We start from the raw sequence: 27,585 nt of genomic DNA on the forward strand, positions 1-27,585 counted from the left end.
CGGGCTGGAAACCGGCAGCCCCAGGGCTTTGCGTTGTTGTTTTGGGGGAGGTGCGGGGTGTTTTCTTTTTGCCGCCCCTTTCGCGGGAGCCGTGCAGCGGCCTCCGCGGGTAGGCAGCGAGCGCCGGGCCGGAGCCGGAGGGGAGAGACGCTGCGCGGCCGCGGCCCGGCCGCCCTCGGGCTGGGTGCGAGGGGCGCGCACGGTGGGGCCGGGCCCGCCCGGTGAGCTGCCAGAGGCCGCCGGTGCCGACCGTGGGGCTTTTCCGCCGTCATTCGACTGTTGCAGGCTTGGTTGGCTTATTGGGGTTTTTTTAGTGGTTTGTTGTTGTTGTTCCGTTTTGTTTGGGGCTTTTTTTGAAGCAGTTAAGAGCCCATAAACGCTCCGAAGGCGGGGGCCGTGTGAGGGGGCTGCGCGCCCTGTGCCTCAGGCGCCTGCCTCGGTAACGCACCCCTGGCTGCGCGTGAACCCCACACACCGCTTTGCATAACAGCTTTATTTTCACCGAGTAACCTTCCCCGTTAGCTCTGATTTCAGAATGTGTGGCAATCCATTCTCGATACCTACGCTGTTCTTCAAGCTGGCTTTTCCAAGGCAGGCCGCAGGGCAGAGTGGGCTCGAACCTGAGGGGACAACAGCTTGCCTCAGGACCTTAATGAAGCTTAGCAACAAAACAGGATCCCAGAGTTTTTAAAAAACTTTTCCTTCAACTTTGATAAGATCCAGGTCATTTTAGTATTGGATTCTCCTAAATACATTTATATTTAAATTTACGTTTAACGCCTCCTAACTCTTTGAAGAGTAACCACCAGCCCAGCCTCTGCTGCGTTGCCACTGCAAGAAGATACTTGACGCAAGAATATTTTCCATATTCATCAGTAATGCATTTGAAAAGAGAGAGCTCCTTGCAAAAAATATAAATGCAGAAGGAAATAAATTTCAAGAAATCCTTTGCATTTACAGCCCCAGACTTAAATCATTCCACTTTTTAATTCAACTTTATAAATACAGGTGGGAATATTTATAAAGTTTCAGTGCCATGCCAGAGGGGAGTGCAGCTGGTTCCAGCCTCGACCCACGAGATGCCGCTGTGGGAGGACAAACACGCTCCTGCAGAGCTGGCCACAGGCCAACTCTGCTACCCAGCCAGGCCACCATCCCCAGTGAGCCAAAAGGGCATGCTGTGACTGAACTGTTTTCCATGGGCACTGCACAAGGGGGCAGTTAGGATGAGTCAGATAAAGATGAAACCATGTTTAGGATCTAACTTTGCATCTCATTCAGTCCAGGTTGTGGAAGTGGAATTAGTCCCTTTATTGTGGAGGTTGGTTGGGTATGGTTCCTAGTGAGCTTTTGTATTACTGGCAAATTTTTCAGTTACAAAATGCAAAGAAAGTTTTCTTTAAAATAAATGGTAATTAAAAAAAAAAATGGACAGTATAATGATTTTTATATGTGTGTATCTATCTAAAAGTACACATGTATTCTTGAGTTCAGTTTGGGGTGAAACACAAATTTGCTGGGTTTATTTTTCACATAAGCTGTCATTAACTTTTGAGTCTATTTGTCCTATATATTTGTCCATTTCTTTATACCATGCTAAGAAAAAAATAGTGTGGCTAGTGATAGAGTTATGCAAGGAAGGATTCGCTCAAAATTACAAGACACCATTTTTATTGCTGTCTGTTGTTGTTGTTTTAAAGTTTTGATATTGAAAGTACTGAAAGGCAAAGACTGCGGTAAAGCAGTGGCAACTCTGCCCTGTACAAATGGTGCAGAAAGGAGCTGGGGAAAGATTATGGTACCCATCTCAGAAAAAATGCTGCATATAAAACAATATGGAGACTGTTCCATTACACCCAGTGCTTTTTATGATCTTGTTACTTAAATTAAACCTCTTAGCCCCTATATGAAGCAGGTTTTACGCTGTTTCGTAGACAGGTTTGTCATATTGCATAAATCCAAAGTGGACATGCCAGAGGCTACAGAGGGAGCCAACAGCTCTGAGATGAGGTTTGCTGCCAAGTGCTGCTTTGTCCAAGTACTGCCACTGAGCCTGCAACACTGGAATAACTGTATTGCTTCTATGTGGTGTCCCCTCAAAGCTCTTTCATAGTTTTGTTTTGGTTTTTTTTTTTACCAGATGAAAAGATGAGCACTGCTGGTCCAAAACAAATTTGGGCTCCAAGCACTCATTAACCTTGGAAATTCTGCTCAAAGTGCAAATGACAGAGGAGGTGGCCTAAGGGACAAGAACCCAAATCCAAAGGGCCTCAACAGAACTGAACTTTATTTTCAGAGACACTTCTAGTGTAACAGCACAAAAGACAGAGTATGCTACTAGCAACCGGTTATATACTACATGGGGGGGGAATAAAGAGAGTTCTTGTGGCTTTTATTGACATCCTTCTATACCGTATTGAAGGATAATTTAAATAAATACGCTTATAATGTTAGCTGCTACTGTGGGACAGACTCCGTGAGATCTCTCTCTCTCTCCTTGATGTGTATTACCCCAGCAGAAGCTGCAATTTTGACTTCCAACCTCTGCAATCAAACACATCATTCACAACTCTACAGGCCGAGTTGACTAGCCAGGTCTTCAATCAGTGTTACACTAGGCACAGAAACATGTTACATGCTGACTGCTGGCCTGCATTTCTAGAATTGTCCAGGCTTCCTGAGTTCCTGGAATGCCCATGTGCTACGCTCACTAATGGGATTTCATGACAAGAGGAGAGCTCACAGTACTAGGCCCAAGAAGACCAGGAGCAGCTGGTCACATGGAATCTGGGAGCAGAAGAAAAGCAACAGTGTATGTTGCAAAGGCACAATGGGGAGGCATGAGATAGGAACAAAAAGAAGGAATCTCTGCTCAGCATCATGAGACTTGACAGGGCTCAGATCCTCAAAAGCCTAACAGTGGTATTCCTAAGGATGCATTAGAACGGTGAGATTAAAACAAAAAACATGAACAAAAAACCCTCCAATGATTGCACCAATACCAAATTCAATTCCGTTTTTACATTTTCCTAGTGTTTCAAAACTTTTCAGATCTGAAAATTGCAATTTCCTGCTGGAAGTTCAGAAAGTCCGACCTCACAGGGACCGCAATTTCAAGGAAGCCCTGTACAGAAGGCACTAACACATCCAGTCTCCCTACCCTTAAGTCAGGATTCTGGAAATCCATGGCTGTTCACAGGCCTTCTCCCCATTCCATGAAGCTAGGAGCCATACCCAGGTCCTTGGAGAATCTAGGCTCCTTGCCAAAAAACAGGAGTTTGAAAACCTGGGGCCACTCAGGGCTGGCAGGCTCCCTGCCATGAAGCAAAGATCTGAGCAGAGCTCCGAAAGGTGTGGCACGGATTCTGGAAGAGTTGGGAACTCTCAAACCCTCACTTGCTTCAGGGCTAATGGAGAGCTGCTAGCCAAAAAGCCCTAGAGTCCTGGCTCACCCATGAGCTGCACACTTGGAATCACAGCTATAGCTTAGTTTCTACATTTTCAAAGCAAAACTATTTCAATTATTTCAGACTTACGCTGCTGGGTTTTTTCCTTCTGCAACTTTTGCTTTCACAGGACATTCAGAACCATCAATTTCCATTCTATGATAAAGTTCACTCCTGTTTCTTGGAACTGGCATTTCTTAAATTCCGATACAGAGAACTCTATTTTCAATCAGCTCCACTCATGATGTCTAACTTCACAATACAGGAAAAAACATTACAATTAACACGTAAAAGTACCGTTCAACACTGAATTGCCTCCCCGACCCTGGAGCCTAACATCCCAGCAGTTAACGTCTTGAGCAGTTTTCACCTCTGAGAACAAACAACAGGAGGCCTTTCTCAATATAAGTTCCAGACTGATTGCAGTAATAGAAGCAATGTTTTTATTGTCTTAGCACACTGGGCCTTTACAAATTTTTGAACTCCCTCAGAAGCAGCAGTCATGGGAAACTAGCAGAAAGAAGTTAAGTGGTTTACCCTCTGCCACAAACAAGTCAGTGGTAGACCTGAGGTTAGATAGCAACAGTAAGACTTAGTCTCACTAAACAATAAAGCGAACTGTTTCTAAGTAGCCATTAATGTCTGATTATTAGGCTGTAGAGTAGCAAGTTTCGATTTTCCAGCATGAAAATTTCCCTGGAATTCCTCCAGAGTCCTCTAATGAACAGATGATCTCAACTTTAATCTTACTTCATAATTACCCAAGGATAAAATTTCTTCAGTGTGGACTCTTTAAACACATACAATTTCTAGAGCAACTGGTAGTCAAACTAATTCACTTTTCCTTTGATCCACAAAATGAGGGTGTTGAGAAGCAAACAGCAATAAGGGGGTGCTGAGGGTACATTGAGGAGATAGGAAATACAAAGTTCAGATTAACATGATGGTTTGATCCCACATTGTCAAGATCAAAGATCTTCAATCTCAATGCATTTTTTTTTTAAAAAGACTGCATGCCTTTATGTTGACCTTTAAATTGCTCACGGAGGAGTTATATCTGACGTGTATCTGCATTCTTCAGATGAACTAGCACCAAAAATGTACAGTTTTTCTTTTTTTCTAGCAATCTGAATGTGGCAACCTTTTCCAGAGAGACACAAGATACACTCCTTTCATTTTCATTAACAGTAGTTTGCCAACAACAACAACAACAAAAAAAACCAAAGTAAAACAAAAAACCTCCAAGCAAAATGAATAGATTCTTTTTCACTCACTTGGGCTTACTGTACAGCCTAGTAATTGTACAATTGTGTTTTAAAACTCCTTTTTTGAGTTTGTGATGTGTGAGGAGGGAAACCCTGAGAGATTCTTGCTTCTGGCACCAAGTACTAGGTACACAACAGGTGTATCTCACCCTGAGGATGGAGTTAGGTAGGAGTTTGCCTTGCGCAGTATGTTGTCAAACCAAGACAGAGGTGTTGTAAGTGAACTCAAGTGAGGACAAAAAATATATTTCAGACCAAAAGGCAAAAAAACTTGATCACTGTGGATCTTTGGTACAAATACAGACCATTAATGTGAACCTTCATAATCCTTCTGAGTTTTAAGGAGATACCTGGGCTGTTGAAATTTAAGAGTGTTTCCAACGTTCTTTCCAATGCTGACAGCAAAAGGTAGTTGTGAGGGGAAGAAACCACCTCCTTTCTCCAACAAACTCATGCTCTAAATGCAAAGGCAGCAGAGAGGTATATAGCTAGGGCAGAGAGGGAGAAGCATCTGCAAGACCCCACCAGAACAAGGGCCAGGGAACCACTGAACCATTCCACTCCAGGATAAAAAGGAAAATAGGATTGGCTGGGAAAACAGGTCCAGTATGTCTCATCTGGTAGAAGTGTCACAGAGTCCATAAGCTTAAATGCTTGGAGTTGAAGATTCCCGATCAGACTTGCAAAAAAGAAGAAAATAGGTCTATGCTAAGAAGAACAGGGAGAGGCAAGTTCCCACTTTCCCTAACGATCCATTGTTCCCCTTTCTGATAGCTCTTGCCTCAGTTTGCAAAAGATTTATTTTTTTTTTTCAATTGACAAGGTCAAAACTGCAGTTACTTCATTCATTATCCCAGCAGCCACTTTCACTCATGCTGCTAAGGCTAGCCTCACAAAGACCAGTACATCCCATTCTCGGGCAAGATTTGTGGTTGTGACAAGATTTTACACAACTTGTACAACTGGGATTATAATACAATTTAGGAAGCTAGATGGTAAGCATTCTATGCATTCTAAACAGTCTGCTCCTCTTTCTCCCTTCCCTCACCAATTGTTCAGCAGCTTTTTTTGTTGCTTAAATGCAATGAGCTGGACTGGTATGGCTTGATAAAGTTGCAAGTCTCTGAAATGACATTTCCCTTAAACTACATCCAAAGTCTAAATTTCAAATGCAAATCACTGCTTAAAAGCTTCTATCTTTTCCTGTCCCTTCACACACTTCCCACCCTCAAAATCACTGCCTAGCTTCCTGACTTACTGTGTATTCATCCAATAATTACCTGTGCTAAGAGTGTTAGTCCGAATGAAGTTCGGTGTGCTTTTAAAGGGATAGCATTTACATACATCTCAACATATTATTTACTATTATAGTCTCTACCTAATTATGAACAGAACAGTTAGTTATGACTAACTAGCATTAAAAAATTAAGAAACAGCACTTTCAATAAAAGTTCTATTGATTCTTCCTATACTATTCGTGCTACTATTTACTTTCTAAAAAAACCAGAACAGGGACATGGGGAAAGTCTACAGCTGCCCTCCATTACAAGTAGGTTAAAGCAAATAATAGGATGTTATCTTCTATGAATGTAACACATTCAATTATAAGAAGCAGCAGCTTTGAAGTACTGTCCCTGCTAATTGTGTAATTGCTATTGTAGCCATTACAAGCTGCAACAACAAAATAGTGAACATTAGTGACTTGCAGCCAGCAGACAAAATTCAGTAATTTCTCAGTCAGTTCAGAATTAAGTCTCTCTGTAGTTCCACATCACAAGAAACAGCATTATTCTTAAGCATGAACATCCAGAATTTTGTTCAAACAGTATCTTGACATAACAATATAATCATTTTAATTTACCTCAATGCATGCTACTGTAAACCCCTAGGATTTTTTATTTATAGCACATCCTTTCAATCACAGCCTCAAAAAAAGTCCTGTAATGAAATAACCACAGGATTATGTGTTAGATAAAGGTATACATGGAAAAGAAGAAGCCACAAGACTACTATTATACAGGCAATACAGTTTTATTATGTTTTTTCACCAACTGTAGCAAAAACACATAACAACCGAATGTATAATCACGGGAACTTAATTATCAACAGGAATTTCAGAATTGTGTTCTAAACTTTAGACCAGGAAGGCCTGACAGGGAGAAAACAAACCATATACACACTGGAATAATAGTCTCTATTATGAAGATTTAATGCCTTTAAAAGCATTGAGATTATTGAGGCACCTTACTGCAGGTTATGTATCATCTCCTCTTTGGCAATGAGATGCGTGGTTTTGTTAACTAGGGCCATTAACGAGTTGAGCTTGTGAGACCAGTCATTGAGTATATTGTTTGGGTCCTTAGGCCTCTGAAAATTGATAATTCCTGCCAGCCTGTCTACTTTAGCAAAGATGGTCTTATTAACTACTAGGTTAGACAGGAACTCCTCCGATTCCTGTAAAGACAAACAGCACTAAGTCAAGAAAATAGCATTTTTATCTATAAAAACATCGGAATTCTTCCCAGACAGCATTAAAGCACAGGGAACTAGATTTTCTTTATACTTAACAGACATACAGCTACAGTAGTATTGTACTTAAAACAAACGATACTTTAATATTACATGTTGGCACTGCAAGATACTAGCATGATCTATTAAAAAATTCTTTTTTTCTCACCTGTTTCTCATTATCTTTCTTGAAATTAAGTTTAATATACTACACCAACAGACTTTCATACTTTGGAGTACTTGGCTAACCTGATAGCAGAACAAGCCTTCTGACAAGCAAGGCATATGAAAATCTGCATGAATTATTGACCACTGTCAAGGAAGGTTTATTCTGAGTTTGTGGGAAAGAGCAGATTTAATTAAAAGACAGTAGGGTAAAGCTTTTCATTTGCGCTCAAAACACCAATATGCCAAGATGTATTAGTCTCTTCTGAAAGCTCTTGAAAAGACAAAGTGGAATGACAGGAAGACTACTCCACCCCATTTTCCCAAAGTACAACCATCTATAAACACGGGCGTCTAAAGGTGAGAAACCCTGTATCTTCACCCAGTGACAAGAACATTTTAACACTAAAACACAAGACAAGAAGCTCCAGCATTTAAATGAGACCTTGAATATAAATGAATTTTTAAGAGCAACTTTTGCCTTATGGGCACACGCATCATGAAACTGAGTTCTCCCTGGATTATAAACCAGTTTAACTCCCATAAAGGCGTGAGAATACACTCAGGTCATCATATTGACTAATAAAGTGCCAAATACTCAGACAATTTATTCTCAACAGACTTTTACACTACTTCTCATAAACAGAATCCAATGAACTAAAGCTCAGTTAATGCTCCCTGTCTATCACTACAGCACACTTTGTTCTTCCTGTAAGAGCTGAAAAGCACTGGTAACACAAACAGGGGAATTAGACTAAGGATGAAGCCAGGAGAGGTACACGCATAATACCAAGACAAATATAGAGAGATACAACAACAGATACTGTATCCATGAACATTCATAAACACACAAGTGTAAACCCTGAGAATTTTGTAGCAAGCAGTGTATTTCTACAGCGCTACATCTTTCTGCACTGTCTGTAAAACAATGCAATGATGACCTATAGCATCACTAACAGAGCATTTTAAGCTAAAGAGAACTCATATTCAAGTTACAGGAGAACGTTAATCTGCTGAATAATTACATTTTTGCCACAAACACATACACACATACACTTCCACACCTCTTACGAAAGAAGGAAAAGCAAAGCAACACTTACATCAACAGATAGATCCAGAAGCTGTGCCATTCTCTTCATTGTAATTCTGGTATAATATTTAGCCATTATTCTAATATTCTGGAATAAAAGTGTTCAGAGTAGAGGGTTATGTGCAAAAAATAATTGAAGCAGGCTGCAAAAATATAAAAGTCAATGTTAAAAGCAGATTAGGAGCTCTAATGGCAGTGCAGCATAAGGTATTGTGAGGGAGTTACAAACGAACAGTTCTTTTGCTTGTAAAAGGCATAGAAGTCTTTACATGACAAATTATTAAGTAATGATATCAAGTCATTATGAATTTAATAAAAAGCAAGACTTCCAAATTTCTGCTCTATTGAATGCGAATGCTAAATCTCACAATTCGAATGCAACATGCTCTTTTTTATGGCAACCGTGCCAAACACCTATTTATAACAAAGATACATGAGTAAATAAAATCTGGAAAATACAGCACAATGGAAAAGGCAACTTATCTGCTGCTTTACTACATACCTTTCCCCCCCCCCCCCCTTTGTAACTAACATAAGGCAAACGAAAAGCATTTATAGTTGAGGCACTGAATACACAGCTAATGCTTAAAGACAGCCATACTTACATGTTCCACAACTCTGTTCTTCAAATCTTTCCATCTCTTTTCACCTTCCTCTGTACAGCCAAAAACATCTGTTGCAGGACTGTCAAGGGATCCTTCTCTCAATTCTTTCCCATATTCTTCAACTAGGGCAGTCCATCGCATCAATTCCATAGTGGTAAATAGTTTTAGGAGGTCTCTAAATGATTTAGTAAAGGTGATTTACAATACTGTATTAATAAGGCTTATTTCGTACTTAAATAGATCAAAGAAATAATTGTAAATGCTTTCATTTTTTTACCATTGATTTCATTGCTCTTCATGAATATACTGTAATGCTTCATACTATCGGGCAGCTCAAGTCAGACTGTGTTTCTAATAAAGCTCTTTCTCTTATAAGATGTATTTTAATGTAGAACTTGCACAATCAGAAAAATTTTGCATAATTTTTCACACATTCAGAGATTCTTACAGCAGACTTAGCATAAACAATTTCATTTGAACAGCTAGTTTGAGATACTTTTTTTTTTTCACCTAATAATTGTTTATTAGAAAGAATACTTACTTATACTTTGGGATTTCTTCTAGCTTCTTGTCACTACTAATTCTGTGCACCAAATCAGATTGTTCATTGTCATAAGGTGAAAGAATAACATAAAGGACAACGCTCTTCAGTGCCTGTTGAAGAGGAAAGAGTGTGGGTTTTTCCCCAATAATTAAATGATGGAATTGAAAACACTCACAGAGCTTAGAGTTTAACATGTAAAAGGCTTAAACCCAGCATATGAAAGTTAAGGTGAAAGAAATGTAATCTTGCAGAAATGAACCCTGAATTCACAGTGATACATTTAAATGGATTCAGGTTAACTGAAACACTAGTATTTAAAGTAAATATGTGGGGGAAAAATCTTTTTAAATATGTAACATCTGTACTGCATACACAACAGTATCATTTAGACCACAACTGCACAGCTGTTTCTAATTCCTGCACTTGAACAGACAAGAAATTCTCAAGATTTCAAAGACAATATAATGAAGATGTTAGTTATAAATATTCATTTGAAATCAACTTTATTTGTTTTCAACTAACTGATTTGTTAATATACCCATTTAAAAAAAAAAACAACCACTAAGAACAACAAACTGATGAGCTATTTAATCTGCCATAAATTGATCTGGTAATGAAATGGGTATTTGCCACATGAAAATACAGACATTTTGTACATGATGTTTTTTTACCTGCTGCCACTTTTCACTTTCAGCCTGGATACACGGAGTATCATAAATGGCTCTGTAGTGCTTACAGATGGAGAGGTAGGAGCCTTCATGTTGATCCAGCTGGATCATTAAGTTGTAGTATTTCAACTTCAGTTTCTGAAACAGAATCAAACAGTGAAATTAATACAGCTTCATGAATCATGAAAATTAAATCCAACTGGATCACAGAAAACAGGGATTCAAATACACTTGGATTTGAAGAGAGACATGTCAGATTGGGGGGGGGGCAAGCAGGGGAAAGGAGAGAAAGAAATCCTCCAATGACTTACTTCTGTGTTTTCTTCTTGAAAGAATTTTGTATTAATTTTTTTGCTGATAATTTGAGTCCGAATATAGTCTTTTACAGCTAGACAGAGTCTCATCTGCTCCAAGATAAATTCTACACGTTCTTTCTTTTCCATTGAACCATAGGTTTCCACCTAAAATAAAAATGTAACTATTTAACAATGTCAAAGTCAAAACAAGTGAATTCTTAACTTCCCAGGAAGAGCAGGAGGTTGGTGGTGGGGGAAACAAAACAGGAAAAACATGCCAGAGCATGTGAAAATGGAGAAAAGGTTATTCAATTTTCAATTATAACCCCCACTTACACCAAAAGAATCTGCTAACACTGAATTCAATACACTACCTAGACAACTGGAATCTGTTTTCCAAATGGCAAGTATTCCACGTAACCTAACCGTGAGACTAACAAAAGCAGTTAAAACTGAATTACACCCTCACTAGTAACAGGTAAACTCATTCCAGGCATTTCTGCAAACATACGTGATTAAGTTTCTAAACAATAACCTAAGAGCAGTCACAATTAATTTTTATTGCTGACACAGTTTTGAGTTACAAGGCACATTACCTGCAGTTCTTGCAGAATAGAGGCAGCCTCTTTCACCTCACCATTCTGTTCTTTTATTGTTGCAAGCGTCTTTGTCAGGCGAGCACGTTCAATTTCCACATATATCTGAAATCAGAAGTAGTTGTTTAAACATTGGCATTTTCTAAAGAGTGAAAACTTAAGACTGCAACCCCACTAAGACACATATTTGATGTTGTCATACACCAATTAATTCCCTGTGTATCCCTACGCTATACTGACACTATCCACAAGATACACAGCTGAAGTAGAAAGGATAGTTGACACACCGGAACTATTTGGACCAAATTAATCTAAAAAACTATGTCTAAATTCATCTACCGTTCTTCAAGCAAACATAAAAGGATGTGCACTGTGCATGAAGTATTAGATATTTTGCCTGTTAAAATATACTGAAACAGATATAAAGTAAAGACTTTAATCGTTAATGTGTACTAAGTACTACCATTTGCATTATTTTGCTCACTACTAACCACCCATAAATCGACAATACTTGTTTACTAACAATTTGGACTAACTTTGAACAGACAAAAGTCATCCAGCAAAAGGAGTATTATCTAAATTATTAACGTGGTATAATGCTTTAGTATCACCCTCTAGTTACCGTAACTGTACCTAATACCTTGCTAAGTGCAGGAGAAATTAAATGAAACCTGCCCATTTCTCTAACAAACTCAAATACATCACGTTTTAAAAAGTGAAAAATAAAGTGGCATTTTAGAACTCTGAACTGTACTATTAATTATATCAATAATATAGCCAAATATCTACATCATGGAAATATAAGCAGTGTTTCAGCAAATTATTTAAATATGAAATCTGGAAAACATTTGCAGTCTTTCAGAAAGAAATACACTACTTGGCTTCTCAAGTTACTTTAAAAATTAATTTTGCTCTTATTTGAACAAGATTAAAAAACAAGGTTAAGCAGCTATGCTTTTAAAGGAGGTGAACATTTTTATTCTACCTTATAGACAGTCTTAAAACAAAACCTTACTTTTCCTTCCGTAACCATACGCAACGTGTCAATTAAGCGCAGTTTGACTGGTAAGTCTGTGATGTCTTCAACATAAGTGCAGCACTGCTGGACCATTTTAGCAACTGCCTAGTACAGTAACAGAAAAGAAGAACATACTGTGTTTTTTAGATATTGCAAATGCATTCCAACTATAACAGTCAGATAGGTTTGATATGAAACTGTTCAGTACTTCAGAGACTCATTTCAACAAAAAGCATGGAGGCTACATCTCATCACTTTGCTTCTAAAAATGTGTAAAATGACGCTAGCAACTGAAGTCAAATGTGATGCTGTTCTGTCTCTTCTTTCACCTCAGTTTTTCCAGTGATATTCAAAATGATTAATCCCACAGAGCTTTCTCTTGAAAAGCAGTACTCCTGCCAAATTCACATGACTCTCACATGGACCGACAAAATTTGTATGCCCCAAGACCTGCATGGCCCAGGAAAGGTGTTATCTTCTCTTAAGCGTGTGCACTAGCCCTTCTCTTTAGGACACCTGTAGATTTTTCAGGAAAGGAAGGAAGAGGGCTAATTATTTCTGACTGATTATTTTCCATCTCTGCATACTCCCAAAAAAGCACTAATAAACTAGCATCCTTCAGTGGCAAGCACAGCTATCGGAATATGTTCTTCTGGTAACAATGCTGTCAAAGCTGTTGCTATTATTATTAAAATACCTACTTCAAAAAAGAAAAGAGAGAGAATGAAACCTCTTCCTCAAGAAGAAAATTCAGCTGAAATGATCCAAGTCTTCAGCAACATTTTTTGTGCAAATTATCAAACTAAACTGTACTCTTTTATACAAACTCCTAACATTTTTGAACATTAAAAAGGAGGCAACCTTTTCCTTCCTAAAGCAATACCATTGAAACTACCTGTTGCTGACTTCTACTAAGTTAAACTAAATACACGATGCAATAAACTTTGTACCTCCTTAAGTTCAAGTGCCTTCAGCTATCCTGATAGCCCATTTCTCAGAACTAAATACCCGAGTATGACAGTTTCAAAAGCAAGCCTGTAAAGCACACACCTTATTTGATCACAGTAAGCTGCAATAACTCTGCTTAATGTACACTCATGAACACAAAAAATTAAGAATATGGCCACAATACAGACTGTATAAGAGCGTAACGATGAACTACTGTCTAAAGTACTGGCATGCACAAAAGCAGGAAAGTCACAGCTGTGTTGCCAAGAATGGCAAGCTGGACCATGTGGAGCTCAGGCACAGGGTGGAGACAGACTAATTCCAGACATCAGTTTCATTATTGGCTTTCCTAAGTCTACCAAAAAACACCAACAGAAGCTAGTAACAATATATTCAGGCAGGTGCTACAAAGTCAGGAAAGTCCCTACACACAAGTGGGAATCAGATACACAGGTCCAAATACGATTTCATTTTTTGTTTCAAAGGATGAAATTCACCTGTTTTAACTGACTTCTTCTCTTTGATAGAAGAATAATATTTTCATTAAGAGCATCCCAGTCTTTAGCTTCGTAACACATTTTCACTATAGCAACTAAGATACGGGATGTGGAGACCATGTCAGATGCCTGTAACAAACAAACAGCATATTAGTGATGGGATAACCAACGTGCAGACCTCTATCACCTGCGCTTCTATTACACCAAGGTAAAGAACCTGATTATATCTAAACTTATTAATTTTCTTTTTAAAGAAAAGAACAACAAAATAGAAAGACTGATACTCCAGTTCCCTTCACAACTTAAATTAGTGGAACAAGGGGGTGCATAGGACAACCCAGCCTAAATGCTGCACACCATATGGTACTTACCGTGCGTGTTTGTTTTTCCAAGGAGAGAAGGTTTTCAATTACTTCTTGCAATCTTCCTTCCTAATGTGACAGGCAAAGAATTATCATAATGAGTGATAAACACAGTTTAGTTTAAATAGAGAGCAGCTCCAATTCTCATGCAAGTAAAAAACAGACTAGTCTGTACACCCATTTTTAAGTTGGGTTTGGATTTTTTTTCTTAATAAAAGAAACATACATAGCAGTAACTTTAAATATATGGTTCTACACACAGAATAAACCGGAAAGGTTTTTGAAATTCCATTTTTGCCCAATACGTGCTGGAAGTTGGTTGTCTGGAGCAAAAAACCTAGCAAGTTTCAGACAGGTTTGTTTAGCTCACATTCACCGAGCTAGATGGAAGACTCATTTCTTTCCTAGCCAAAACAAAGCCTTAAGTGAGAACAGATAAGCAATTAGGTATTTTGGCCAAAAGAAATTTTTACTATTACTTTCATCCACATACATCATATCTTAATTAGCATATTATAGAAAGCATAAACTACATGCTTTATAGTCTAAGCATGGAATTATAATAGTCCTGCTTTTTGAGTTTTGAGAACTATATTTGTTTAGAGGAGTTAAAGACACTACAATCTACTTTTAGTCCTACATCATAATTCTTAGCAAATATCTCACTAAAAAAATGTTAACATGGAAGAGTTTGAAACAGTCCCTGGCAACTGTGGGGCTGCAAAAAGTGCTTAGAAACTAGCAAATTAGTAACAAAAAAGAGAGAATTACATCTGTTTTTAAAACATACCTACCTTACTGAAATCTTTTAAGCTATATACAATGGTTTGCCAGGGATGTGCTACAAAATTTACACGTTACACAACAATGAACCATAGTCATGGTGTCTGTACCTAATGCAGCATGTGGGATAAAACTCTCCACACAGCACAGCCTTAAGACAGTAAAAAGACGCTATTTGCTTAAGGCCACTGCCTTCAGAATCCTACAACACGCTACACAGTACAACATGTCTGAGAAACATGAATCCAGCGGAGGATGGGCAGCATGTAAAGAATCAGATACCATCCTAACGGGACAGAGCGTAACAGCAAATCCGGTCTATCTGTCCTGAGGTCTACGCAAAGGCACAAATCCATACAAGATCCTTAACATAGACCATATGCATGATTACGATCCTAACTGGCAAGCCATCCCGAGGTCGCCCCGGGTGGGTGCACAGGCCTGGTTGTGGAGCAGACACCCAGCACCCTGGCAGGGCTCTGCCCCCCCCCCCCCCCCCCGCAGCCCCAGGCCCGTACCCAGGTGGAAGCGGCAGAGCGCTGCCCAGCCGGGTCCGGGGCCCCTGACAGGGAGGCAGCTCTGGGGGGCAGCGGTCCAGGGATGAACGAGCCCCCCGCAGTCGGGTGCGCTGCCCGCGGCTGTCCCGCCACACCGGGGAAAGCCGCGGCCCTACTGGGCACGCCGGGCCTCCCGCTGCCCTCAGCCGCCCGGCCGCACCCCGACAGCTCCGGCCGCCCTCCTGCCCTGCGCTGCCAGGGAATGGCACGGCAGCCCCTACTCGCCGCACACGGCACAGCAGGGCCCGAGCCCCGCACCCTCCTGCACCGGACCGGGTGACAAGAGGCGCCTGCGGGCCGGGCCGCGCCGCGGGTCCCCCCGCCACCGGGCCGCCTCGCCGAGCGCGGCCTAGCGCGCCCCACGCCATGACTCAGCCCATCGGCGCCGCCGGGCTCCCTCCCGCCCCTCACCTGCGCCAGCCGCTCGCACTCGGGCAGCCGCTGGTCCACCGTCGCGCTGTAATCCACCTCCATTTTCACGATGCGGCCATCGGCCCGCTCCGCGCCGCCCTCCGCCATCTCCCTGCTCCGCTGCGCGGCCCCCGCCGAACACACACCGGAAGCAGGCAGGCGCGCAGCCCCGCCCGCGCGGCCCGGCGGAAGGGAACGGCCCGGCACCGCCCCGCGCAGGCGCTGCCGAGGCCACCTGCGGCCGCCGCAGGGACCGGGGCGGGGCGGGGGGCGGTGCTGACGTAGGCCCCGCCGCTGAGGGGACAGGCCCCGCCGCTGAGGGGACAGGCCCCGCCGCTGAGGGGACAGGCCCCGCCGCTGAGGGGACAGGCCCCGCCGCTGAGGGGACAGGCCCCGCCGCTGAGGGGACAGGCCCCGCCGCTGAGGGGACAGGCCCCGGGCCGCCCGCTGTCCCGAACTCCGCTGTCGAGCTGCACCCTCAGCACCGAGGGTGGCGGCTTCTCACGGAGCCTAGTCCCGGCCCTCAGCCTGCCCTTGGCCCCAGCAGGGCCGTGGGGTTTCGGCAGCCGCGGTGTTGCTCATAGCTTGCGTGTCAAGAGCTTGAGGCCTGGTGCGGCCATGAGGAGGGGGGCGGATCGTGGGCCTGTGCTGTGCCCCCCTGTCCCCGGAGCGCCGTGCCGCCTGGCCATGGCAGGCCGCGCCTGGGAGCAGGCCTCGGGGTGCGGGCGGGTCTCACCCTGATGGTGTCGGGTGTCCAACCCTCCAGACATCTAATCACCTTGCATTGCTGGAGAGGCTAGGAACAGGTAGGAGACACAGTGATTTTTAAGAGCACAAGGATCCTGGCTTTACACGTTGCACCGTCAATGCGTTTGATAAGTTGTGGTGAGGTGCTGGTGCAACACTCCTGCCTGCAGGTTGCCATCATCTCCGGTTCCAGAGCAGAATTTCATATGCCTCGGGGGTTTTAATTCACTGGAGAAACTCAGAGAAACTTGCTCATGCTTGCAAGTAAACAGCTCACGAGGAAATACTGATCAGTGAATGCCCTATATCTTTGGGTGTTAAATTTAAGACTCCCAGAAGAAATGTTGTCATCACATCCCGGTTTGGGTTACTTTATGACTGTACTGCATATGTTACAAGACAGTAATGTGGCAAAGAGCTATTTGAAATAACCACTTTCAAATCTTCTGTTTACAGAATTAAGACTTGAGTTATGACATCTACTACACTGGTATAAATTCAGAGTAATTCAATTAAGTGAATTCAGAGCTGTAATACTGTATTGTGCAATCGTGCCTGATAGATGCTTTCAAATTAGCACAGCACAGACCGTGGACTTCAAGTCACTTTCTGTTTGAACTCAGACTTGATTTATCAAGTCCAGTAACAGAATTTATCCATGGTCCTTAATCATTTTTAGTTACTAATTGACCTGAGTACTAAAAAGGCATGCATCAGAGCGTGTATGAGTCGTTCTTTCCTAACCCTGGCCATTTACAAATTTTTACAGAGCTTTGACTACTTATTTTAAATTGTAAAATCTCATTCTTTTAGTTCATAATGTTGGTATAATTGTACAGTCAATGGATAAGGAGTCATGGCTTTCAGGGAAGTTAAAAGGCACATACTAATCTAATCAAACATACTCCTGTACACAGTAATTTTGGTTCAGACAGTGAGTGAAAGAGGGAAAAAAAATTAATGCATACTGCAACTGTTACCTTCCTTTACCTGCATGGGTATGCTGGGAGACAAGGAGGCTGCTTTTGCTGCCAATGTAGACTTCCTGAATGGCTCATAAAAAACTAAATTCTTATTCAAAAGCCCTTAGTAATGCTTGAAGAAACAACTTGACTTTTACCGTCTCTTATTATGAAGCGACATTTTGCTGACACAAGTCCATCTGGAGTTAATGTTCAGCATGATTTAACATATGGGTTTTTCCCCCCCAGGTCAGAAATGGAAGATGAGTGAAAAGTATTTTTACAACTGATGGTAGAGAGCGTGTTGCAGAGGTAAGAGTAATAGTTTCTGACAATTCACAGACAACAAAGAACCAAAATTGTGGCAGACGTGCTTGGCAGAAACTTCCTGGCTAGCTGGAACTGGAAGTTTTCTCTCTCGGTGTGGCCCCTAGAAAGCATTTGCTGAGCATGCTTTGTAGAGAGTTCCGGGAACACTAGTCACAGTGGGGAACTGTAAAGGATGCTGTTAGGGTCACTGTTTTTTTTCCCCACATTTGTGTGCGGACAGCACAAGACTGAGCTGTGCCTCTGGCAAAAGTATGGGGTGACTGAAGAATGTTTTGCTGTAGGTATGGGAAGTAATTTTGGCTTCCATTTTAAGTAGTTTCTGGGTTTGACACACTACTTTCTGCAGATCTGGATGCTTTGTTGTTTTAAATGGATCTTTAAGGTTTGGTTTATGTTGAAAGCATATAATAGGTTATAAACTAGTTTAGGTCTTTCTCCTGGTTTTATTGTAGTCAATGTCTTTGCCTATAAATGGGTAGCATCAAGGCCCTATGCAAAGAAGTTCAAATTTTTTACACTGCTTTTCAGCAGAAATCCAGAGGTATGGTTCCCGATGAATGAAACCACTAGCAAATCACTTAAAACAGAAGTAGATGTTTTAGATCTGAATTTGGATTACCTCTCATCTATAGGTAATACCACAGGCATCTCCTTGTTTTGGCTGTTTTGCATAGAAGTTTCAGGAGCATACTACTACTGACGTTATGGATTACAGCTACAGTTTCGGTAGTTACAAATGGCTGTTGTCAGATTTGAGATAGAAGTATCATTAACCACGTTCTTCATACCTCCGTTGAAAATCCAGACTGCTAACAGAGCTCCCAGATTTTCTATTTCTTTGTGTAGGTGTTTGTACTTGACTGGAAAGGCAGGGTGTGTGAAATATTGTGCCATTATGGCAACGGAATGGAAAAGTGATGTCGTTAGCTCCAGGAGATGGCACTGTGTCCTCTCCGGGCTAAGAATTATATACATAGCTTTGAAATGTACATTCAGAACCAAGAAGTTCTGAGGGTTTTGTGCTCTTTCTTCTTATGAAACACACATTTCATTGTAGACCTAAATCTTTAGGTGTCCCAAATATGGTATTTCATCACTTTTATTTTTGCAAATAATTTATACTTAAATGCAGATGTGTATTTTACCATTATCTGTAGTGCCTTGCAGTTTCATATTACTGTCACAGTGCTTCTGTGTGATGCATGCTTTACAGCCATTTCAAGACAGGAGAAACAGCAATATGAACATTTTACGATTTACCTAGGGTTGTGTAACAGTTCGGGGTTCTCGGCTAGTTTCGGAACTGGGTTCCTGTGCACATCAAGTTGTGACTTAACGGGGTAATTTCTCTGAAAAACACAAACCCCAGGCATATTAAAAACCGATTTAACAAACAAATTGCCAGCTAAGGGGAGGATCCCTCCTGAAACGGTTCTGGCTTTATTGTCCAGCAAGGAAGGAGGGCCCTTTTCCACTGAACTTTCTGCGTGGCATTTGAAAGTAAATAGCCGACACGAAAAAAGAGTTTTATCTGCGTTGCAAAATCTGCTGGCAGATAACGAAGGGCTGACCAGAAGGGAAATGGGTGAGGCCTCCACATCCTGCGCTGCCTGCACCCAGCCGGCTGCCCTGCTCGCGGCGGCGGGGGGACCTGGGCCGGGCAACCTTACGCCGCCTCGTAAACGTGTTTCAAGGTGCGTTGTCACACGTAGGGCAATAAACTTCCCCCCACATCGAGAAGCCTCCGCGGCGGAGTCCGCTGCAATGGCGATGTCTCCCGGCCGGCGGCCCCTTCCCCAGGGGTCGGCGGGCCGCCCACGCCGTTGTTTAAACCCGCCCGAGCGGCGGCCGCCCCCCCCCCCGCCCCGCTGATGTCAGCCGCGCCCCCGCCGGGGCCGCCGCTGCAGCCGCTCCGCGCCCGCGGCTAGAGCTGCGCCGGGAGCCCGCGGCCGCCGGAGCGCGCTGCCCCCCCGCCCCCCGCCGAGCGGCAGCCCCGCGGCCGCGCTGCCGTGCCGGGAGGCGGGAGCCGCGCTCGGCAGCCGGGGAGGGAAGCGCGGTGCGAAGCCTTTGTCTCGGCAGCCAGCGGCTCGTCCTTGTGCCGCCCGACGGGCTGCCGGCCCCGGCTGCGGCTCGATTGTGCTTTTCGCCGCCCCGGGCATGTCTTGACATAGCTGCGCTGTCGTGCACTTCCGACGGATGTCTCTGGCCGCCGCGACAGCGTTCGGGGTCTGAGCCTCGGCAGCGGCTGGCGGCGGAGCGAGTGTGACATTCCCCCGCTCGCCGTCTGAGGGAGGGAGAAGGGGAAGAAAGGAGCAGTCGCTCCCGCAAGGTTTTCCTTCTTGCTGGGTCAGCCTTCCTGGATGGTTGCATTACTCCCTCGTGGACACGTTGCCAAGCGCCTACAGAGAAAGAGGCTGGAATATTTTTCCCCTGATTGGTTTTCGTCGTGCTCGTCGTGCCGAAATCCCCACTTTTCTCCCAGTTTGCTGGTCCGCACCGAGGCAGCAGGAATATGCTCATGAAGGAGTACCGGATCTGTATGCCTTTGACAGTTGAGGAGGTAAGCTCTGCCGCGGCTCCTGGCTAGGCTGTGCCCTACTCAGGGTTTGCTCTTTCAAGGCGAGTTGAGGCTCTGTTTGTTTTACTGAATATTTGTTCTCCGTGGGATGAACCGAAGTCGGAGATGATGGGCTAGAGAGGAATGTTTTTATTGGAAAATAAGGCAATCCTGCAGGAACGAAGGGAACTTAAGTCTCTCGAAAGCATTGTGTCGACAAAGTGTTGGTTATAAAGATTTATCAACCAGACTTTTTAAGAAGAATCTCAGGGATATTTGCAAGGGAATGCTTTGTGCTGAAATCCTGTCTGATAAAGCGTTTGTCCAAAACCCAGATTCTAAATATATCCTCACCTTTGCTTAAAATACCCTTGCAGCTGAACATGGCCTGAAACTCTAGCACAGGTACGGTAGGTAGGTGATCATCTATTAGTAAAACTTCTTTGTCATTTCAAGAAAGGATTGAAAGTCAGACTGCTCTTTGTCGATGCTCTAAACTCGGTGTTAGGAACATGATGTTTGTATTTATCTGCAAACGGCCTACCTGCTTGTTGGTTTAAGTAAGACAGTAATACCTGCGTGCAATACTCGTGCTATATAGTTACTTGTGCGCGTGAACAGTGCTCGTTTATAGGTGCGATGGGTACCTAAAGGCCTGATGGCAGATGTAAATGAGACGGTGCTTTCTGCTTTATAGTGCCTCATGTATCTATAAAAAAAGCTCGCCGTTGTTTTGTTGAGCCACTTACGCCCTAGAAGCGGGTACTGCAGCGGGGGAACAAGCCTGCTCCTGCACGCACCCACCACGCCAGCCGGCCCCGCCGGGGCGGCCGCACCTGCGCATCCTTGCGCCGAGCTGGGCGCAAAGTTTTCCGTCGTCGGCGGGCGATGCCGCGGCCGCCAGGGGGCGCCGTGCCGGCGGCCAGCAGCGGCGTGCAGCGGCCGTGCCCCCCGCAGCGCGGTTCCCTGCCCTGGCCCCGCGGGGCACAGCAAAGCGCGCTCACCGCGCCGATTAATTTACGCGGTTTTCTTGCTATAAATGTATCCAGGTGAGTGTTTTGCGGCACTGCTTGATTATTTTTTGCAGTATCTGTGGAGCAGTGCTCGCGAGTGTGACAAGAGTTGGCGTTTCAGTGGTCTTTTTTGGCTACATCTTCAGATTTGGCAAATTAACAGTATTCTAAAACGGAGAATTTAAACTGCCAAATATTTCCTTCGGGCTGCTGGGGAAATTCATTCTGGGAGCAGGACCTAAACCCATCACATACATGTAGGTAAATAGATAGAGGTTTAATTCTCGCATTTATCCAACCAACTTACATAATATGCAGTGTTATTGGATAGGATTATTCTTTTGATACATAGTTTTATTTGTTTATTGTATTATCCTAATATAGACAACATTTTATCCAAGCCAGTTCCTGATGTCCTCAGACTACCATGCTTCATTAATAGCAGTTCATTATGTCATCAGAAGGGAGCAGGTCTAATTTATTTTGAAAAATTGTTGTTAAACAAAATTTCCAGGTACAGAAGAGTTCAAAAATCTCCCAAAACAGGAACGATTGATGCATGATGAGGCAGAAGACAATGCTGGAAGTCTGTTGTTCTGAAGAATGTTAACAGTATTACTAAAGATACTCATGCATCTTGTAGTTTCTCTTATGATGAATCATCCATTACTTAATCATTGAGATGCCTTAATGAGGAACCTAGAACATGTCTGATATTTAACTTGAGTTTCATTATTAATTGTAACATGAACTAGGACAAAATTATGAAATTAGCTAGTAGCTTATTTTTGTTACGCTATCTGCATACTGTAAAAGTCCCAGACTGTATTTCTCATAGCGGTTCATCTTCATGGTGTTTCCTACAGTCTATGAAGGTGTTACTGTCTTATTTTTGCCCTTAGTTGCACATTAACTACCAATAACACATGATATTTTTGGCATCTGCCTAGAGTAAGGTGGTGCATTACACAGTCATTAGAACATCATGAGGCAACTCCACCCTTCAAAAAACAAAAGCATTTTGGATCTAAGAGGCCCAGACTGCCTTCTGCAAGATGCTAAGTCACTCTGAAACTTAGTGGGCTTTGATGGAAACACAATTTCCAAAGGATGTGCCAATTTCTTGCAGAACTGGGATGTTTGGCCCTTATCTACAGTGGCACTGACATTACCTGGAGTAAGCACCTAAGTCTTTTTGAGGTTGTAGGTTTCAACAGGTATGTGAAAATGCAGTTCTTTCTTATGCAGCTGCATAGCTTCTCTTTTTTGTGCTGTTTTTCTTAGGCTTTACAGCTCTGTTTTTTCTGCTGTTTGGAAGTTCTGGCTTTCAGCCTGTGCACTTTATACATACATTCAAAAGCATTTCCTTGAGCAGTTTTCTTTTTTAGCACTGACAGTTATCCATACATAGAAGTCTCACAACATGAATGAGAAAGAATTCCATCTTTAGTCTGTGTTGTGTCGTCACCAAAACCAGAGTGGCTTCCCATGTCATTCCTGTGAAAATAATCAGGCACAGGAGGCAAAGCCGAGTGCTATGTCAGCCAGGCACCTGTACCTAATCTTCTGTAGTCAGATTTTGTGTGTAATGTGAAAAAGTTTGCATTAAAATGCTACATAATGTCCAGTCGAGTAACTAGAAGTCATTACTTTGCATGTAAATAAATATGCACTCAGCAGTACAGCAATTAGCACTACACTGGCTGACCTAAATACATCTTTAGAGAAGAGTAAAAAAACTGGTAGATGTCACTAAAACAGCAACACTCTTGCCAGGTTTGAAGACTTTGTGGCATCTTTGTGTGTAGAAGGTTTTGCATAGCGGGTCTTTGTTACCTACTGCGGATCGGGTTCTTGAGGCACTATTATGTGGATTCCCTGATTTGATAAGATACAAAAATATTTATGGGGATTTTGTTTGTATACCTGTCAGCTTGGAAGCCAAATGGTTTCCTGTAAATAAAATGTTTCCAAAGAAATGCAGATTGCTACGGACTTAACTGTTCTTGTGTATGTTGCGCTGAGTTGCATCTTTGTTCCCTTGTCCTTAAGCACCAGGAAAGACAGGTTGCTCCAAGAGTGCTGGCTGAGATGCTGTGGCACCACACTGTAATTCTCGTTCAAGGTTGAGGCTGACTCATTGAACTGCATCGTTATTGACAGTTATTTAGGACTGTTACTTACATATTGGTGCAAGCTGCCTAATCAGCTTTAAAATAATTTGAGAAAGGAAATACCATGCTAATTTCTAAGCAAAATAGTAACTGCTGTAAGAACTTTGCAAATTAGGGCAGAACATAGCTGTTGATTGACTAAGCCAATATGATTGCCAATTATAAATTGTTCTTTACCTCGTTTGTGGTACCTTTGGGTGGCATGAATGCAAACTCAGTCCTTTTGTTAACTTGAGACCTTGTAAGTTAGAAAAAGCCATTTATTTTCATTACTACATAAAGGAAGTAAAATCTGTTGCAGTAATTGCTTAGGATGTGTTACCAGTCTTCATCCCAGCTGCAATTAATAAGCGAGCCTGCCTCTTGGTTATTTTTCCCCTTGCATTTTCATGTGTTAGTTCATTCTTAGAAATAGTTTGTTACATCATATGACAGAATGTTACAATAGGCTGCATTGTGGTTTTTTAAAATATTATCAGTTAAAAAAACCCACATTCCTAAGCAAGTGAAAAGAATGCCAAGCAATTGAAAAGAGCGGAGATGCTAAAAAATTCTCAGACTTGGGTCTTATTGCATTGCAAGTCATAATTCCACAGTTCTTCACAGGAAGGATCACATGGTTTCGTGCTTTTGAGATGCCTTTCTCTGAAATGGTAAACCACATCGGATAGGTTAACTTGTTACTGAACTTCTGTTTTGGAAGGGGCAAAGTACGGTGAAGTTTGATCTGTGTGGAAAGTGATTATTCTTTAAGGGAATAGGTGGAAAGGCATTGTTGCTGAATCCTGTTGAAATTGTTATTGCTGTAAAATGCTAACAAAGATGTGAAGCTAGGTTGTATATATTTAAAAGCTGAACATTAAATAAAATACAGTAGTCATAAGTTTTTTTTCCTTGGAAACAAGAATGACCATTAACATCTCTGTTAGTTTTGAACCATGTCTGTATGGCGAGTACCTAAAGTCCTAACAGATTTTTCTTTATTTATTTCAACCAAGATTATCTCTGCTGAAGTTGGTGGAATTGCCCCCATTCTGTGCTTTAAATAAAAGCTAAGTTGGATCTGTGGGGAGTGCTGCCTGCATGAGGTGTATAGGAACAGCTGTATTGTCATGAATACAAACAAGCAGAGACCTGCAAAATGTCTGTAAATGTAGATAATTTTTCAACAAAAAAATCTTTTCAACGTGAACAAATTCTGGGTTTAGAGGTGTTTTGCTTACTCCTTTATAAAAACAACCATTGTCTAGCTCTTTTTCAAACATTATGAATTCTCCCAGTGTCGATTATTTACATAAAATTATTTCAACAACATATGTGTAAACAGTATTTGTATTCTCTGGATCTTGTGTACATTTCTTCTTTAAAAGATTTCATAGTCTACTGTCTTGTGTACAAAGTGTACTTGTTATAACATGTTTTATTCAGACAGATTTAAAGCTCAATGAAGGCATCTAAGAAAGTGGGTTTATGCCCTGAGAGTTAGCAGGTGTTATGATATTTAGACATAACCATATGTATGTAGAACAGAAAAAGCCTTTCATAGGGTATAAAGTCTGAAATACATATTTTTCTACACTGCGGTTGTCTACTGCAGGATAAACTACATACACTCATCCTGCAGTTAATACAGATAGATTAAATAATGATCAGTGAGGTAAGCTTTTTTTCATTTCCCAGCTATAGCCACAGAACATATTTTCAGGAATATGTAAAAGTATGGAAGATTTGAAAAAGCAGTATTTTGGTTGTAAGCAAGAGGGCTATAAGCAAACATAATGTGAAGTCAGCTTTTCAAATTTAATTCAATTTAATTACTTGTAAATAAAATAATAGTCAGACCATGCCATGACCATGACCTCTGCAAAGAGTTTATCTGGCAGTTTTGAGCTGAATTTGTCCAGCAAAAATGGAGGCTTATTGTGCAACTTTAGTATCTTCTAAAGGAATCAGGGTAAGACTACAGATGCATTATAGCTGTTGACAGTTTAATTTAAAGTGCTGTTTTACTGAAGAATTTTTACTCTAGTTAATCATTCTTTCTGGATATGTCTTACAAGAACATCACCAGCCTTACCTTATTTTTGCAATTAATACTGTGAAGGCACTGATATATTTGTCTGAGGAGTATTCAGAGTTAATTATTGATCTAGAAAAGCTCTTTACACCACTATGAACATCTTTTTACCCTTCAAAATAAATGATTGTGTAAGACTGTTGTTAGCGAACTGATCTGATCTGGTTTTTCTGTGGCCAGTCATGTCTACTCGCATCACAAGGCCTTTGCCACATACAGTGTGACCTTAAATTGACCTTAAAGCTTATGGACTGGGAAGAATCATTATAATGATGTAACAGAGAAAATAGGTGAGAGAAAGCACCAGGAGTTAACTTTTAGTACCAATTAAAAAGCTATTTAATTTTCTTCTGATGCACGGTCTAGTAAGAATGAACAGATGAAAGGGAGCGCTGTGTTTTACCATGGGAAAAAACGGAATACCTTGCTTTAGCTTGACCTTCCTGTTGGAGTTGTGGTCACCTAGAGAGCTATAAAAGCAAAGGAATGCAGAGCACATGTCAAGTCTTTGTTGAACTCTAGTGCAAATAGTAGACCAAATATATCCAATTTTCTTCTTTTACTCTTGTTTGCACATTTCAGTACAGCTCTGAAAGAAACAAGACAATCTTTGTTCCTAAAGTTTCAGTGTAAATCATTAAAAAAATCTTTCAGTGGAAAGGATTAGATATTACCAAAGGAACTCCAGAGTCTGACGTACATCTCTCTAGCTCTGCCTCTCCCTGTCAACACTTGTTTTCTCCAAGGTATATATATAGCAAATAATACTATACATGTGATTTGAGGGCTTCGTTGGCAAAATACAGGGCCCGGTTTTGCATTTCCCATAAAACAAAATTCAGCTTGTCAGTGTTTTAGGACATTTTCTAGCTAAAACACTCTACAGAGCTTTGATGCTATCGAGATCTGTGCAAAGTGTGTTTGTCTTTGAAGTTTAATGTAGGTTTGGAAACAAAAGAGCAGGGAGAGAAAGATGCAGAATGTCAATACTGGCTTTTTAAACTTGGTGCTTTCTGGTTTTGTATTTTTTGGGAAGAACTTTGAGTTGCTGAGAGCATGAAGTTCTTGTAAGAGTTGGTATGAATGGTAAATGATCAGCACTTTTGAAATTGCAGCCACTTTTGTTTATGTACCTAATAATGTAGATGCCTATATTAGCACCTTGAAGTTTGGTAACTGATATGTCAAATACATTTTCTCGTAGTCTAGCCTGTTTAATTTCCTCATCTGTCTATTGTAAGGTTAGAAATAACGTAATTATTCCAATTTTCATGTGCTTTTTGCCTGACCGCACATATTAAGAAAATGGTAGGTGATTTATAGCCCTTGAAGTATATAAAGCTCTTTAGATGATAGGAACAGAAAGATCTCTGTAATAACTAGGAAAGGTTAAAAAAATTGTATTTTCCTTCATGAGTATTCAGTTTAGTGTGATAGACATTTGTATTGTTAAAATCTGTTAGAGATCATGTTCTTTTGTACAAAAGACTGCCTAGCCAGGTAATGGAAAACCCATAGTATGGAACAATGATTCATTCACGATACTCTTCTTTGTGACTAGTGAGCTGACAAATGTGTACCCCAGGCTGTCCTTACAGAACCCAGTCAGTTGTGGATGCTGAAATACATGCAGGCTTTCCATCTTGAACATCTAACCTAACACACAAGCAACCATTAGGTACTGTAAGGATGGAGACAGACAATACACGCATGCAAACCGTTGCAATATACTCAGCAACTGTGGGTGAGGAGTAATTCTTCGTATTCTTGCTCATTGAAAACTTATTTGCAATTTAAAAAAAAAAATTATAGCTTGTTACATTTTATTCTTATCTTTGGTTTATAGAGCATCTATCATGACCAACAGTATATTTTCTAAGTGAATAGTGACATTTCATGCGAATTTGCCATGGTAGTTCTCCAGTGCAGCCTGAGGAACTTTGTGTAGGCATATTGTGCACCTGTT

The 27,585-nt window shown here is 41.7% G+C and overlaps 2 protein-coding genes across 9 annotated transcripts in view; one reads left to right on the forward strand and one right to left on the reverse strand.

The window, feature by feature from the left end:
• Positions 1-6,723: 6,723 nt before the first annotated feature.
• On the reverse strand, positions 6,724-15,941 carry PSMD12 (proteasome 26S subunit, non-ATPase 12). Of its 2 annotated transcripts, none has more exons than XR_005106942.1 (11): positions 15,760-15,941; positions 14,018-14,077; positions 13,647-13,775; positions 12,199-12,306; positions 11,184-11,288; positions 10,603-10,752; positions 10,295-10,429; positions 9,621-9,733; positions 9,080-9,254; positions 8,485-8,617; positions 6,724-7,165 (listed from the first exon to the last, which is right to left on the reverse strand). XR_005106942.1 is itself a non-coding variant. In XM_037405194.1 (11 exons), the coding sequence occupies exons 1-11, from the start codon at positions 15,865-15,867 to the stop codon at positions 6,956-6,958; spliced, it is 1,371 nt and encodes a 456-aa protein (XP_037261091.1). In that variant the 5' UTR covers positions 15,868-15,940; the 3' UTR covers positions 6,724-6,955. The 2 variants fall into 2 exon arrangements, 1 of the variants encoding a protein (XP_037261091.1); XM_037405194.1 differs by having other exon boundaries at positions 8,485-8,562; positions 15,760-15,940.
• A 506-nt stretch (positions 15,942-16,447) lies between these two features.
• Positions 16,448-27,585, forward strand: part of PITPNC1 (phosphatidylinositol transfer protein cytoplasmic 1) — a 90,991-nt gene continuing 79,853 nt past the window's right edge. The window contains exons 1-2 of one of the 7 annotated variants that reach the window (XM_037405230.1): positions 16,448-16,565; positions 17,718-17,780. Coding sequence is in view for 4 of the 7 variants with exons in the window: in XM_037405256.1 (XP_037261153.1) it covers positions 20,311-20,358 (48 nt within the window). In the remaining 3 variants the exon portion in view is untranslated. Of the gene's footprint in view, positions 16,566-17,717; positions 17,781-18,954; positions 19,493-19,743; positions 20,359-22,401; positions 22,586-27,585 lie in introns of those variants that run through there. The other 6 variants (XM_037405248.1, XM_037405256.1, XM_037405210.1 and 3 more) reach the window with 6 other exon arrangements.

The sequence above is a fragment of the Falco rusticolus genome, chromosome 1 (genome assembly GCF_015220075.1).
Source record: "Falco rusticolus isolate bFalRus1 chromosome 1, bFalRus1.pri, whole genome shotgun sequence".
Classification (NCBI taxonomy): domain Eukaryota; kingdom Metazoa; phylum Chordata; class Aves; order Falconiformes; family Falconidae; genus Falco; species Falco rusticolus.